At 36.6% G+C, this 17574-nt stretch overlaps 1 protein-coding gene across 1 annotated transcript in view; it reads left to right on the plus strand.

Moving 5' to 3' along the window:
- LOC149302741 (synaptotagmin-1-like) overlaps window positions 1-17574 on the plus strand; it is a 76928-nt gene that overhangs the window by 18361 nt on the left and 40993 nt on the right. The window contains exons 3-4 of the mRNA XM_089481959.1: window positions 150-290; window positions 2851-3018. Of these exons, the coding sequence (XP_089338085.1) occupies window positions 150-290; window positions 2851-3018 (309 nt within the window). The remainder of the gene's footprint in view (window positions 1-149; window positions 291-2850; window positions 3019-17574) is intronic.

Consider the following 17574-nt stretch of genomic DNA (forward strand, 5'->3'; position numbering starts at 1 on the left):
ATTTACATTAAATGTGAGAAATGCACATCACAAAAGTATGGCTGGATCGATTTGGCCTTTCCTTGAAATGGCTTCCCATTGAGCCAGAATGTCTGGAAGTATACTGATAACATTCACTAACTCTAGCATGCTATATATTCAATTTGTAGGCCTTAAAGGATGACGACGACGATGATGATGATGATGCAGAAACTGGCTTGACTGACGGAGAAGACAAAGAAAAACCTAAAGAACAGGAAAAACTGGGCAAACTTCAGTACTCTTTGGATTATGATTTCCAGAATAATCAGGTTGGGTTTTTAGTTCATATGATAAAATTTCCTTCACTGTAAAAATAGAAAAAAATATTATTTAAACACTGATAAAATAGAAAAAAATATTATTTAAACACTGTTAAAATAGGACAGAAGCAAGGGACGGTTGTTGATTTGCCCAACAAAGTGTCAACTGCTTAAAACATATGTAGCAGACAAAACTCTCAAGGTCCCCCACTCCTGTACAACACACATTCTGCAAAAGAAAAAGAGTAACTGCACATAGAACACAAAAACAATCTAGTCCTTGTATAATGTTCTTATTAATACCAGACCTCCCAATGGCTAAATGACAAATGCTTCAGGTATTTGCCGCAAACAATTAAATCAGAACAGCTGCCCCCCTTATATTGTTTATATATATATATATATATATATATATATATATATATACATTAACATGGTATACTTTGATAAAGCATTAATCAACACTATTAAGAAGGTGTCGTAAAGCGTTTTTTTTCTGTGTTCAACAGCTTATTTGGAGTTAAAAATAAAAAATAAAAGCAGCCTATCATTTTGATTTAACACAAGTGCATTTCAAATAAAGGGAATACAGAGAGTATTTCAGAAGCCTGTGGATCAAAGAGACCTCATCTTAATGTTCAGAGCAAATGCAATAGCACAAATCCTCTGTTCTCTTCCATTGTGACTGGTCCACTCAATAGCCCTAGAATACAATTCAATCAATGGGGAACCTTATAAACCTCAAACAGCAAAAGCCTGCCAAAGAATAATAAGTGGATGAAATTGGTTCTTACAAACACATTTTGCCTTCTTTCAAGATGAAAACAAACTAGTGAACTTTATTGAAAGAAAGATGTTGTTCTGACTCTCAATGCTTTAAAGTCAAATAAAAAGTCATTGAACTCTCCCACTGTGTAAAGTATGTGCAGAACAATTCTAGTATATTTAAGAACTGTATTGTAAATACCCAGTCTTGTGCCAATAATAAATAAAAACTGTTTCCATTGCCTAAGATTCTAAAAGTATAAGATAGCGTGCTGTAAAATCATGCTTTTCTATGTACCTGAAGAGAAAGGTAAAGCTATGATTGACTCACGCCATTGCCAAAGGATATCAGGTAGGGGTCCAGCAAGCCGAACTCCAGCAAAGTTGTATATGTCTATTTTTTCTGTAAGGATACAGTGTTTATTCCACTCGTGCCTTTTTTTTAGTGTAGCGAGAGGTGTTTCATTTAGTTTCATTTTGTGCTCCAGATGAAGTGCAAGCACTCCCATTGTTTTCACTCTAGCGGCAGTATTCAGGCTTAAAACCTAACAGCACCTGTCAATACCAGTGGCTCGCTTGCCTTCAGAAACAGCTAGCATACTTGCACAGTAAATAGAGCATATATATATATACATATTGTATAAACCTTGTGACCATGGGAATTTTAATCATGCTAACGTCGAGGTCTAATGACCAAATCAGTGTGGTAAGTGCAGTATGACTGGACCTCTGCTCTAAATTCTGTACAATGGGTCCAACAATTCTCATAGTTCCAATCACAGTTGAGTTTCCAGTTAGTTTGACCAAAAAGTGACAGTATTTGCGTGAGACCCAAGGAGGCAATGAGAAAGGTAAGAGGCACATCATTTTAATAATGGTCATCCGCTAGTATTCTATATTAATAAATGGAGCCATAATAATCCATTGCCTGGCTCAATTAATGAGCATAATATTAACACATTATTATGAAATATAACTGAATAATATTGTAGGTATAATATATAACCATATTATTTATATGTTTAACATTTTAATTAACTGCGCGTTATAAAATATTTAGCATAGAGACTATGAAAAGGAATACCAAATGTACTACTAGTTGCACAATTCTGCGGTTATTCAGATTTTTGGATCTCTAATTTTTGAAATCATAATTGTAATTCCCCTTAATCTGTTCATTGCAGTAATCTGCAACTAAAGCACTCCAGGAAAAAGCGTTCTCTTATTTCCTGCTGATACTTTTTCAGAAGACATGAATAATTTTTCCACTCCAATGGGTATAAATCATAAACTCATTGTTCAGCCCTTCAAGTAGGGTGTACGTATGCAGCAACATAGGAGCCATACCTATATCTTGAATATAAATGGAATCAGAATTGCATAAATTACAGTCGCATCATCCTTTGAAGTACAGTAATTTACAACAGAGAGGACAATTGCTTTTTGTAGCCAAAATGTAGTAATTTAAGTTGTCACTGGACATCTCGAAACCACAATCACCAAAACCGAGAGCTGTAAGGGACATATAATAGTGAAATAAAGGTTATAAGGGGAAATAGTTGTTAGTAATAGTTGAAATAATGTCAGGGTTATTCTTGCGCCACCACCCTATTAATGTATCCTCTTGCTCATCTGTGTTGCATTGACCTTGTGGATCAATTTTGTGTACAGGATAAGTTATGTCTACTTTCAATTCATAATTCTGAGAAGTGATTATTAAGTTGTAACATGTACCTATAAATCTCAGTTGCTGTTAATGTCTGTGAAGTTGAGAGTGAGGTCTCTTGTATTCTCCTGTTTTCAGCTGATGGTGGGGATTATTCAGGCTGCCGAGCTTCCTGCTTTAGACATGGGGGGTACATCTGACCCTTATGTGAAAGTGTTCCTGCTGCCAGATAAAAAGAAGAAATTTGAAACAAAGGTCCACAGAAAAACTCTCAACCCGGTCTTCAACGAGCAGTTCACTTTTAAGGTATTGTTAATATCGTTTATTAAAACAATATATATGTATAGTTGGTAGAAAACAAGTTTGAGCCTTGTCGGCAGAAAAGCAAATAGTACAATTCGTAGTGTTGATAAAATATTCAGCAGCTGTAACCACAAAGAATTCATCAGACCACACAGCTGTATGCAATAAGCCTGGCACAATTTAATATATTCTGTTGTAACTACTGGATACTGCACATAACCATTAAATGCTCAACTGCAATTGTTTTTATTTTCCATGCCAGATGGAAAAGACATATTATAAGACGTGTTATTCATTTGATGTAGAACATCAGTCAGATGCTTCACAGAGTTGGCACAGATTCTGTGCACGCCACATGCTGCTCCGTTCTATGTACAATACCTGACTAGAACATCTGATTCAACCCTTCAGATAAACCAGCTATATATATGTATATATCATCAATTCCAAAAAAACTCTTCATTTATAATTAGCCCTTCCTTCAGCACCCCTACAAACAACTGTACAGAGGTAATGATATCAACAGGGAATTTAAATAATAATCTGTATGTGAAACAATTTTAAAACGGGTTCATAAATGATACTGAATAGTTTATATATTGCTGACTGGAGTTAATTAAAATCAGTTTTTTCTACCCAAGCAATGCCCTAGAGCTCACTGTCTGATTGGATGAACTGTCAGTTTATAACATACACTGAAATCGCATTCCATCTGTCAGTGCAAGTTGTGCAAATGTCTTGTAATCTCAATCTGTCCTCTAATATTTCTGTACAAATGGCTGCCAATTAGCGTTCTATCCTGTCTATAGGTGGATGTCGGCTGCATCCAGACAGATGTACAAAATGCAATACATCTGCTATGGATAGTGTTTAGACATAACCAGCTAGATTACAATGTAAAAGATATTGTAAGCATAATCCATAATAAATACAAAACCAAGAACACTGTATACTAATATGTACCATAATCAAGGCGTTCTTGAACACTTTAGAATGTAAAGTATTTAGGTCTTTATTTTTCCAAATTGTTAAATTAGGCAATTTATCAACATGTTTTGAATGTGAATATGACCAATAGAAGTGCAATGATATGTAGTATTGCCATATGTGCTGTATATTTTTTAATTTATGAGCTAAGGAGTATTCCTCGCCTTATGAGGCCATTGAAAAAAATCACTCTTCCTTGGCTTTCGCATGTCTCTTTTCCATGCAAGGGTAGTGATAAAAACTGTGTGTCTCTTTTCTGTATTCACACCAACACCAACACAAGAGACTTATTAGTAAATCTACCTTTGGGAATCTCACATGTTCTTCAGGCAAACCAGCTCTAGGTCTGTCCCTCGCCAGCATCTCACTATTCCTCTCCCCATCATTCTTTTTCACCTCTATCTCTATGCTCTTTGCCATCTCCTTTCTCCACTGTAGTCAGGCACAAGATGCAATGGACCCTTTGGAACACTTGAGACCTGGGTAGCTACTGCTTTGGCCCAGCTTAGATGCTTTGATTGGCTAAAATGTTTTGTCTGAAGCACAAGCATGACAATGACTAGAAAGGGGAAAGTTGTTATGGCAGAGTGGATCAAAATCAAGTGAAAGATACAAAATGAATATGAAATATGTAAAAAGTGATTATTACGTGTCTTCACTACACACATACAACACGTGTTTATCAATGTTCCTGTTTAATATATGCATGGAAATATGCACAAATAATTTTGAAGATGCCTTAGGCTGATACATTCCTTCTAAGAGAATGGAATAAATTAATTAGTGTTACAGAATAGGAATTTGGTATTATTTTTAGAACAACGTAAGAAACAGTGAAATTAAAGGTCAAAATGAACACAAAACCTAGATTTAAACAAAAAGAAAACACATTATTTGGATGATATAACAAAATAAGTAAACTAGAATCTGACAAATAAGAGATATGAAAGAAAAGATAAGTAAGAGGAAAGTAAGAGAATTGCTTTTGTTTACCCACTGAACTATCCCAGTGGACACGATGGTGCTATGTAAATCAATAAATAATAATGTATAGGAATTGAAAATCCAAATATTTTTTTAATATGAGGTATTACTTTTTTGTTTTTCATTGCTCGCTGAAACATTGTTCATGTGTGTCATTTAAAATTGGTTAATTTGAACATTTCAATACATATATACATTAATCCTCCATTTTTTTATAAAATAAAAATTCTGTTCATAATTACATATATAGTCAATTCTTTTTTTTAAATAGTGACTTGTGCATTTAGGTTGAGCAGTTTAATGTCACCTCACTGCAAGTAATAAGAAACCATTTTACAGGATTAACAGAAGTTTTGGTGCTTCATAATGCAAATGAAAAGGGTTTCTTGAATGAGTCACAGTCTAGATTCTAGATCTTTTTAGTTTTGTAGCCCAAAGAGTAGCAGGAAAAGAAACACTATTAGAACTCTGCTTAGTGGCATACTTACCCAGGCACTCCAGGGGTTATGACATCATGAGCATCCCACCATGTATACTACTTCTATATTGTGAATATGTATGCTAACAAGTCAGCGACTGACAAAGCATGCTAAAAAGGTAATATGATTCATGCTTCATGATTCTATATTTAATAGGCTTATTCTTTTAATAATTTAGTATATAAGTTATGCATTATCTGCATTTCTGCAGTGAAATATATAATATCATCAGTGGATTAACTTGCAAAGCTTAAAGGGATATCACATCTCAGACCAAAACATTATTGCCATAGTGAATCCCCATTAAAGTTGCATTGTGACTGTAAATCACGTGTGGTAGCGAGATGGCCCTTATGTTAGGTAGTCTATATACTGATACTTAAGTAAAACATCATGTAGTATGATTAATATGCATGTGTATATACATGTTATGCATACAGTCATAGATATGACAATTTCCCAATACTGAATATTTGAAGTCAACAATACAGTTTTCTGTATATACCACTTTTTAAACATTATTGCGCTGAGAAATATACAAGTCTCCCCAATGTGCCTTTTAGGTTTCATGCCGCATTATGTGGAAAATCTGTTATGACCATTTCTCAAAACTTCACCACAAGCTGGAATGGGAAATTTTAAGGCAACAGGAGTGTTTAAAATGATGAGGGTCGTTTCACATACTTGTGCTGCTGGCTGCTGTTGTGTTTCTGCAATTTTAGACATATGGCCATTACTGGTTAAGTACAATGTGTGCAGCGCTTCAGTAGTGTAACTGTAGATCCATTTGTCACTTTCATGGTGGAGGAGGGTGGCACTGCGTGCAGAACAGCTATAGATTTTCTTGCCCGTAGCAGGGAAAATCAAGCAATTTTTTATAGCTTTCATTCAGCTTGAATTATATTATGATAGCATATATCATACTTTAGAACGTTCAACTGGAACTCACACAGGGGTTAAAATACCAAAGAGTTCATTTAGGTATATTAACAGTTAAGTGAAAAGTCAACAACAGGCCTAAGGTGTATTAATATAAATATGAATAAACTGATATTCTTTAAATAACAACAGTAGTTTGGCATTGGATATATTGCTGGAAAGACACCATCTTATTAACATAGAAACAGAATGTCTAATATGAAAAAGTCAATTTAAAAATTGCTTGAAAACAGGTTAGTTGTTTTTTTTAATATGCAATGTCTTTCTGCACACCTTAAAGATAACCACAAATGTTGAAAAATCCTGAATAAATATTATAATTAAGGAATTAATGCAATAAGGGGCTGATTTTAGCATTTTGAAATTGTGTTCTTTTTTCTGCCTACATTCTGAGCCATTCAACAATTGCCAAACTCAGTGGTTTTATCTTTCTGTTATTTTGTGTGAATATAAAGAATATGTTAGGTAAATGGATTTATGAAAATAGTAAATTTATGTTTTTCTATAATGAATACTATTTCTCTCAATTGAAACGATTAGCCAAAAAAGCATTTTAATGCAATATATATATATATATACAGTGAGATGCTTAAATAAATCCAATCAGTGTTGATATTAAAAAAAAAAACACTGTCCAAAGGATACAATATTTGTTAATGGGAAATAATTACCTGGGCTGCATTTTGAGCAAGATATTGCATGTCCCTAGTGAGTGATGAGGTGGAAGAAGTCATGGGGTTTAGTTCAGTTACTTGTTATAGAATCCAACCGATTATATATTATATATATATATATGAAATGTCTTTTAATGCATACTGAGCTCGCTGGTTTTGTTTTTTAACATGTATACTCTTAATCTAGATTTTCTTGGGGAAACACTCTGCAGATGTATAGGAAATGGGTGGGGGAGACTTTGATTATTTTTCAAATGAAATCAATCACAATAGGTCTGTTTCTTTAAAACCTATTAGTTAGACAGCTAATGTGTTGGATAATACCTCTTATGAAAAGGGTTGATGTAGTAAAATAAGACTGCTTTGCTCAGCCTTTTGAAAGAATATTCATTTGTATAAAATTCTACAAGCAGCAAATAGAAAATCTGCTTTGAGATGAAGACAAAATATTGAAGCCTATAATTAACAATTCTTTTTAAGAGATGGTTATTTTTGTTCTTGTTGTCTGGGCTTTTGCTCTTTAAAACCTCCCTAGGACTAAATATTACTGTCAGCTTAGCTGTTTTTTAAATCTGTTCATGTCACCAGGAACTTTCCTTCAGTAATTCGTCATCGCTCCATGTCATCTTTTAAATATCTCTTTAACTTGCATCCCATTTGTTTTTCTGTAGGCCATTCTCATTTCGACAGCATCCTCAGTCTTATGTGACAGCTTTAGTTCCCAAACAGAGACAATAAAAGATTCAGGCTTAGTAATCACTCAGTAAGATGGATATCCCCAAAGGCTTAAGCCTTTACTGTGTGCTAAAGTCTTTTTTGACCCCTCTGGTAATTTCCGCTTACAATAATTCTTTTATCTTCCTTCCCACAGTAAAAGCTCCTGCTTTTTTTGTGAAGATTATTAAAAAAATAAGAAAACCTCTGTTTTCATTTTCTTTAACCCCTTGAGACAACAGCACAACATGACGGTTTTTAATGTCTCACAGGTGAAAGAAAGATAACAGTTTAAGGGTTTTGTATTCTTCATGAAGACGTGCAGTTATTTTCATGAAGTATTTTTATAATTGACATTATCAGATGGGTTTGGTATTATGCGACTGACTAAATGGGTTATGGGTACTGTAAACTAAATTGGGTGTAGCCAGTAGCGATGGCATTTCTTCAGTGTTTATCTTCTAGTGTTTATCGAACACAAGTGATTTATTAGTCACTGATATCCAACTATAGATTTTTTCTATATTTTTATTTTTAACAGCCTACGTGAGCATTTTGTTACATATAGCCATTTCTGACATCTGACTAAAATCATAGAAAAAGCAGTCAGAAATTCTCCTCAAAATCTTAGTAAAACTGTGCTGGCTTTTTTATTGAGATTGAAACTGACCTTAATTAGCATTTCATGATGGGTAAAAATTATGACACTTTTCTAATCATAAGTGATCAGGTTTTCCAACAATTCAGATGACCCTTATACTACTTTGACATTACTCAGACAGCTCTATTAGTCAAGCTAAGTGCAATCATCTTTTCATAATATTTAAACATGTTCACATTCTTCTAATACGTATTCCTTCTAACATGGATGGCTCGGCTACTTATGTTTTTCTGCAATTAAATAAATCCTTATTTTTACATCCAAGCTGTTCAAACCATGTTGTTATGGCTGTATTTTTGTTGTTACAACTGCTTAATGGAAAAGTGTTGCTCATTAACCAGTTGTAGTTCATTGAGAAATCTGGCCAAAAAACATTTTGAGAATCAAACTCACATTTCAAATGAAATGTGAAATATCAAATTATATGTGGCTTTTTAACTTTTAAATTGGTCTTGTGTAGAACATTTGTGACCCAGGTGCACATTAGCAGTTTTTGGATCCATTGGTGCTAAAATATATCACCCAAACCCAGTGCCCAGTACACACATTACTCTACATACACGGGATAGTAACAAAAATGTGATGAACATTAAAATTCCACTAAAATTTTAGAATAGTTGTTTAGGATTTTGAGAAAGCCGCTTGTGCTCTAGAATTTGCAAGCTGTTTTCTCTAAGTAACTGATAAGGTATTCTTGATCTGAGCCGCATCTGTCACTCACTGGTCCTGTAGTGAGAGAATCCAAACATCAAGAGAGGTTCATACTAGATCCTTTCTACTGATTTACTCTAGTGAAGGAGCAGTGAGAGAAAAATACAGCGCTTCTTGTCTCACCTAATAGACACAGATGTGTGCTTACTGGCAGCTGTCTGGCAGATGCAGAAAATGTGGTGTATATCAGGTGATACGTAGTGTTTTCTGAAAATTCAAGCACCAACAATAGAAACATAGAATTAGTCGGCAGATAAGAACTATTCGACCAATCTGCTCTGCCTGTTTTTCCTGTTTAGTCTTAGATTCAGGATAGCCATGTGCCTGCCACATGCATGTTTACATTCCATACTGTATTAACCTCTATCACTTTAAGTAGAGTTTAAGTAGAGTTAAGCCTTTAAGTGTGTTGGACATGTTGTTATACTCACTTCTAGTGTTATAAACTAGCTGCATTATTATAAGCAGGAAAGGAACTTGGAAAGGTTAAAGGAATATGGGAGGGCGTTAATGTGCAATGTTGTAAGTGTCCTTAAAGAAGCGGGTCTTGAGGGATTTGTTGAAGTACCGAAGGCAGAGGGAAAGATGGATAGGCTGGGGGGGGGGGCAATTTAGAGGATAGGGGAAGCCCTTGAGAAATCTTGTAAGTGTGTATGAGAGCTAGAAATCATAGGAGAGGACATAAGGAGATCACTGCATGAGTCGAGAGACAGGTTAGGAGTATATTAAGAGATGAGTGATGAGATGTAGGTAGGGGAACCTCTCTGAAGGGCTTTGAAAGTAAGAGTCAGGATTTTGAAAGGACTCCTGAAATGCACAGGCAGCCAATTAAGAGAATGATAGAGAGCGGAGAGTAAAGTGATGGGAGAGAAACATAAGTCTGGCAGCAGCATTCATGGTGGACTGTAGAGGGATGAGACAGGTAAGAGGGAGACCAGCTAAGACACAGTTACAATAATCAAGGTGAGAGATAATGAGGGCATGAACAAGAGCCATAGTGGCATCCTGTGTTAGGAAGGGACGGATGTGGGCAATGTTTTTGAGATGGAGATGGCAGTTTTTAGAGACAGACTGAATGTGGGGGTGAACGAGAAGTCAGAGTCAAGGGTAACACCAAGACAGTGAGCATGAGGAGACGGGGAGATGATAGCACCATTAACATTAAGGGAAACTGATGAGGGAATCCTAGCACTGAGGGGACGGAAGATGAGAAGTTCGGTTTTGGAAAGATTGAGGTAGACATCCGGGTAGAGACAGATGCGAGACAGTTAGTTACAAGATTGGCAGAGGATAGATAGATCTGGGTGTCATTAGCATACAGGTGGTATTGAAAGTCAAAGGATAAAATTAGTTTGCCAAGTGAGGTAGTGTAAAGAGTGAACAGAAGGGGACGTAGAGCAGAGCCTTGGGGTACCACGGCTGAGAAGGGAAGGGGCAGTGTTACCGGAGACAGGGACGCTGAAGGTATGATCAGAGAAGTAGGAAGTAAGCCAGGAGAGAACAGTGTCAACTGGTCAACCTCCCTTTTTATGGCCTGAGAACAAGGGAAATCAAACTTAGTTATCTGAAATTCTGTGTGCAATGAAGAAAATAGTCAGATTTATTTTAAAACATGAAGAGATCTTTGAAGTGGCTTTTCCACCAGACAATTTTCTGTAAGCTGTGCCATATGGCAATCAGCAAATAAAGTGTCAGTCCATTTCTGAAAGGCTGCCAGATTTCATATGATAAGCCTACACAGGTGAAACCTAGACGACAAAAGCTGGTTTTAACATGACAAAATATGGAAAATTGATATAACTACATTAACTCTTTTTAGCTATTTTGTCTAGTTTCCTTATATTAGCTAGTATAACGATGTCAATTTTCCTTATTTTTATCATCTGAGGTTTACCATGTGGAATTTGGCAGCTTTTTAGAAAGGGACTGACACTTTATTTGCTGATTGCCGTATGGCACAGCTTTAAAACTCATTCATTAGTTGACTGAGGAGATTAAGACTCAGATATTATATTGTTTACCACAATTCAGCAGGGTAAATAATTCTGCATTTTATCTACTACGATAATAGAAGCTCTTTATATATAAACAAGAATGCAGTAATGATAATCACAAAAATATATGCAAAAAAAGAGAAGAAAATAAAAGTTTTCCCTTTACATTAGCTACTAAGTAGACGGTTTAAAAAGTATATAGTGTATAACTTGTAATTTAGCAAAGTCGTTAACCTTAATATTGGCAAGCAGGTCCTTCTCTGCCCGATGAAGCAGTTTGTTTCTGCCTGTCAAAAAAAGTTTGCCATGCAAATATGGTGTAGTATTAAAATATTTTAATTTCATTCATATAGATTGTCACAATTTTTTGATGTGTCATCTACATTGCTAAGGCCAAAGAATGCAGCGTAAAGTACGCATCTTAGCTAAAAAAGAAATCTACAAAAGCCTTCAGGTTCTATAATTAAGCCTGTGATAAAATAACGCTAGTAAATAAGCAGTGTGTATTGATTTATACAAATGCAAAGCCAAGACTTTTCAATAAATCTAATGCAGTCATGATAACATTCAGTGGCTATATAGCCACGCAACACAGTAATTCCAGAAATGGTATAGAACTATTAAAAGTGAATTGAACCATTACATAGTAACATAGTAACATAGTTCATAAGGCTGAAAAAAGACCAAAGTCCATCAAGTTCAACCTATATACATATTGTGTCCCTACTGTGTTGATCCAGAGGAAGGCAAAAAAACCCTTATGAAGCAGATGCCAATTGCCCCATACCAGGGGGAAAATTCCTTCCCGACTCCAAATATGGCAATCAGAATAAATCCCTGGATCAACGTTCTGTCCCTATTAATCCAATATCCATAACTTGTAATATTATTGCTTTCAAGAAACACGTCCAGGCTCCTTTTGAACTCTTTTATTGAGTTTACCATTACCACTTCCTCTGGCAGAGAGTTCCATAATCTCACCGCTCTTACTGTAAAGAACCCCCGTCTGTGCTGGTGTAGAAACCTTCTTTCCTCCAACCGTAGAAGATGTCCCCTTGTTATAGATACAGTCCTGGGTATAAATAGGCCCTGGGAGTGATCTCTGTACTGTCCCCTTATATATTTATACATAGTTATTAAATCCCCCCTAAGCCGTCTTTTTTCCAAACTAAATAACCCTAATTCTGATAATCTTTCTGGGTACTGTAGTCCTCCCATTCCCCTTATTACTCTGGTTGCCCGTCTTTGAACCCTCTCCAGCTCCACTATATCTTTCTTGTACACTGGTGCCCAGTACTGTACACAGTATTCCATGTGTGGTCTGACTAGTGACTTGTACAGTGGTAGAATTATTTCCTTGTCGTGGGCATCTATGCCCCTTTTGATGCACCCCATGATTTTATTTGCCTTAGCAGCAGCTGCCTGACACTGGTCGCTACAGGTAAATTTACTGTTAACTAAAACTCCTAAGTCCTTTTCCATGTCAGTCGTCCCCAGTGTTTTCCCATTTAATACATATTCCCAGCCTGGATTTTTCTTCCCCATGTGCATAACCTTACATTTATCTGTGTTGAACCTCATCTGCCACATCCCAGCCCAAGCCTCCAACCTATGCAGATCCATTTGTAATCGTGCACTGTCCTCTATTGTGTTAACCACGTTACAGAGCTTAGTATCGTCTGCAAAGATTGATACTTTACTATACAATCCCTCTACAAGGTCATTAATAAATATATTAAAAAGAATAGGACCCAAAACTGACCCCTGTGGTACCCCACTAGCAACAGTAACCCACTCAGAGTATGTACCATTAATAACCACCCTCTGTTTCCTATCACTGAGCCAGTTACTTACCCACATACACACATTCTCCCCCAGCCCAAGCATTCTCATTTTATGTACCAGCCTTTTATGTGGCACCGTATCAAATGCTTTGGAAAAATCAACATATACGACATCCAGCGATTCACCCCGATCCAGTCTTGAGCTCACCTCCTCATAAAAGCTGATCAGGTTAGTTTGACAGGACCGATCCCTTGTAAACCCATGCTGATATGGCGTCATACACTTATTTTCATTGAGATACTCCAAAATAGCATCTCTTAGGAAACCCTCAAACAGTTTACACACAACAGAAGTTAAACTAACAGGCCTATAATTCCCCGGGTCACTTTTTGTCCCCTTTTTGAATATTGGCACAACATTTGCTATGCGCCAGTCCTGGGGAACAGACCCTGTCACTATAGAGTCCTTGAATATTAGAAATAGGGGTCTGTCTATTACATTACTTAACTCCCTTAGAACGCGGGGGTGAATGCCATCTGGACCTGGTGATTTGTCTATTTTGATTTTTTTTAGGCGGCACTGCACTTCTTCCTGCGTTAGACAGGCGACATGTACTGGGGCAGTTATCTCATCCTGCTGTATATTACCTGGCATTTCATTTTCCTCTGTGAATACAGCAGAGAAGAATATATTTAATAGATTAGCTTTTTCCTGATCCCCGTCTATAACTTCTCCCTCATTACTTTTTAAGGGGCCAACGCTTTCATTTTTAACCTTTTTACTATTTATATAGTTAAAGAACATTTTGGGGTTTGTCTTACTCTCTTTGGCAATGAGTCTTTCTGTCTCCACTTTTGCTGCTTTTATCTGATTTTTACATATTTTATTTTTTTCCCGATAGCTTTTTAGTGCTTCCTCACTGCCTTCCTGTTTTAGTAGCTTAAATGCCTTTTTTTTCCCATTTATTACCCCCTTTACATTTTTATTTATCCACATTGGTTTTCTCTTGTTCCTGACTCTTATTCCCGTACGGTATGTACCTTTCACAGTGAGAATTTAAGATATCCTTAAAAATCTCCCATTGAGTGTCTGTACTCTTGTTTTTGAGGACATTTTCCCAATTTACAGTGTTAAGGGCTTCTCTTAGTTGATCAAACTTTGCCCTCCTAAAGTTCATGGTTCTTGTGGCTCCTCTAAGAGTTCCCTTATTGAAGGACAAGTTATAATGTATCATATTATTATCACTATTTCCTAGATGCCCCCTGACCTGCACATTAGTTACTCTGTCAGGTCTGTTGGTTAATATTAAGTCCAGTAGGGCGCCCCCTCTGGTCGGGTCCTGTACCATTTGGGACAGATAATTATCCTTACTTATAGTCAGAAACCGGTTTCCTTTATGAGATTCACAGGTCTCTGTTTCCCAGTTTATGTCGGGATAGTTAAAGTCCCCCATAATAACCACCTCATTGTGATTTGCTGCCTTGTTTATTTGCTTTAATAATTGATCTTCTGCTGCTTCCATTATATTTGGTGGCTTATAGCAAACCCCGATCAGTATTTTATTATTTTTCTTTCCATATATTTCTACCCATAATGACTCCACATTATCATTTCCCTCACATATATTCTCCCGCAGTGTGGCCTTTAGGCTGGACTTTACATAAAGGCAAACTCCTATGTCATAGTTTTCTTCAGACATTATTAACTCCAGTTCGTCAGTTTTATTGGTCAGACTTCTGGCATTAGTAAGCATACAATTTAGAGGTGTATGGTTTTTTTCCCTATGAAGCCTATCCCTATTGACTATTCTAACCCCTCCCTCCGCTCCACCCCCAGGTACATTTATAAGCCCCAGCTTTCTATCTACACTATCTTCCCCTTCTATATTCCCCTTCTATATTGTAGTTTCCCTCCCCCCCTTTACCTAGTTTAAACACTCCTCCACCCTTCTGGCCATCTTCTCCCCGAGCACAGCTGCACCCTCCCTCTCTGCCTTCTTTTCTGTCCTCAGCATTGAATAATTTAAATAAAGAGAATGGAAACAAAAGAAATAATTGTAATATTTTACCAAAAATAAACACTCTAAATATCTAGAAACAGTGGGAATTAAATGAGTGTTTTAATAAGTAGCATTTCTATGATGTTCTGCTTTTCTAGCAAGCATTAAAAAATTATGTTTTGCCACTTCACAATAGTAATTCCAGATATGAAAATATTTTTTTCAAATTTGAGGTGAATTGGTAGTGTGCCATAAAACCCACAGACACTAGTTTACTTCGCATGTAAACTAATAGTTTTAGAATGAGTACAGGGCCAGACTGGGGAACACAAGGTGACTCTGGCACTTTAAGATCAGCAACCGCCTGATGACATAGGTGCAGCCGGTGGCTGGACATGTGTGGTGGTAATTTTCATGTTTATCTCTGGTAAAGTGCATCCGTGCATTCCCAGACTCTGGCCATATGCTGCATCTCCTGGCAGATCAGATGCATATGGGCTAGAAAGGCTTTCTGGGCCTGAATTACTAGTTCCTTCTATTCGATTCTTTCATAATTCGTAGGGTTGTTACTTAATCTTAAAGTTTTATTGGCAACTTTTTTTTTACTCTGCAGAAAATGATTATGCATAATTGTTAGCTATAGAGAGTCACTAAAAAGTTACTTTCCAATGCTTACTTCCTGGAGAATTCTATCTTTTGCCACAGTGGATAGAGCCAGTAACCTGAAAATAAAAGCACCAACCTTTAGCTATAGCACGCTGCCACACTGTCAGAAGTAAGAATATTGCTATTGGTATGTTTCCTGTCATGCAAAAAAGAAAAATAAACACAAATCAGTTATTGGGGAAATTGTACTATAAATTTGGGTATTACCGTATTTGCTTGAATACAAGAAAAGTATTTTTCAGAGCAAATAGAGGTCTGACTATAAGACCCAGATCCCCTGCAGGGAATCTGGATCCTCCTCTCTGGCAGCTGGTGAAGGTCTGAGCAATGCGCACAGACATTTGCTACTACCCGGCACTTCCACTAGGGCTTCTATGACCAGGTACTGGCATGACATGCCATTCCGGTACTCCATCCTAGAAGCCCCAGCGAAAGTGCCAGCCAATAGCAGCTGAGGTTGTCTGTGCGCATTACCGACTGCCAGAGAGGAGAATCCCCTGCAGCACTGCAGGGCACCTGGATCCTCCTCTCTGGCAGCCTGTGAAGGTCTGTGCGATGCGCGCAGACAACCTTCACTGCTGCTGCCCGCCACTTCCGCCGGGGCTTCGATGATGGAGAGCCAGCGTGACATGACCTTCCGGTGCTCAGTCATAGAAGCCCAGGCGGAAGTGTCAGGTAGCAGCGGAGGTTGTCTACATGGTGGGGGGGGAGATGTGTATAACTGGGGGCAGATGTGCATAACTGGGGGGGGAGGTTGGCAAATAAAAGGAAATAAAAACAAGCAATAAATTTTTCTCAATCATAGTTTTTATTAAATATGAAAAAATAGTTTACTTTCCTATAGTTTTTTCCTAAATTAATATTCAAATTTTGGGGGGTCGTCTTATAATCAGGGTTGTAATCGAACAAATACGGTATTGATTCTACTCATTTGCATGGGCAGCAATATTATTGTTTGAGTTCTAGATATATGGTACAACGACGGACGTGAACAAAAGCCTCCTTCGGAATTTAAACATCTATTTAAAATACTAACATATAAAAGAAAGGATTTAAATATATCGCTAATATACAAAAGTTCTAAATCATTTGTATGTTTATTGTTCAAATAACAAAATTCATCAATTCATGCACAGTTCCATTCTGGACGGTTTTTACTTGTGCTATAATGAATGCTAACACATTTAAAAAGGTCAATATTAGCAAGCATACAGAGCTAGAATGAATTATATATTTTAGTCAATGAATTCATAAATGATTAGAAAATCTAAGGCGGCAGTCTTTATTATGCATTGTAGAATCAAGGGTAACATTTCCCATGGTTTAATGCCTAAACATTTTGAAAGTGACATTTAGGTGACTCTCCAAAGGGATTACCTATTTTGTTGACTATTGAAAAAGCCATTAAGTTAACAAAATGCTCTATTACCTTATTTCCAACCAAACATAACTGAACCCCCAGGATTCAATTTATTACTCGACACGTGGTTGACGTTATATTTCTTCTAAGTGCCATGGCACTTGGGATACTAAAATTAGAGTTTTTGTAGCTACTGACATCGCACATTGTAGGTATAGAATTCAGTGTTCACAGATTGTGGCTAGGGCAAGCAGATTCACATTATTTATTTGCACATAAATAACAATAGAATACTTTTTTGCAATATTAGAAATACAAATGACAGCCAAAAACAACAAAAGAAAATAGGCACAAATAATGTGAGATTATTATTAGATAACGCAGCTCTCAGATGAGTCATCCCAAATGAGTCATCCCATTAGCTGCAATGATATCATAACATATGGCATCATCATCATTAACAATAGTTTTGGAATTAAAATGTGGATTTTAAACACGCACTTACGAGATTGTAATTTTTTCCCCTCTAAGTCTGAAAATGAATGTCTGTAGTGTGATTCTAGCAACGCTGAAGAAATAATATACTAGATTTTGCAAGTTACTGAA

Source organism: Sceloporus occidentalis, unplaced genomic scaffold, assembly GCF_023333645.1.
Source record: "Sceloporus occidentalis isolate IW3139 unplaced genomic scaffold, rSceOcc1.0.p SCAF_17, whole genome shotgun sequence".
NCBI classification, from domain to species: domain Eukaryota; kingdom Metazoa; phylum Chordata; class Lepidosauria; order Squamata; family Phrynosomatidae; genus Sceloporus; species Sceloporus occidentalis.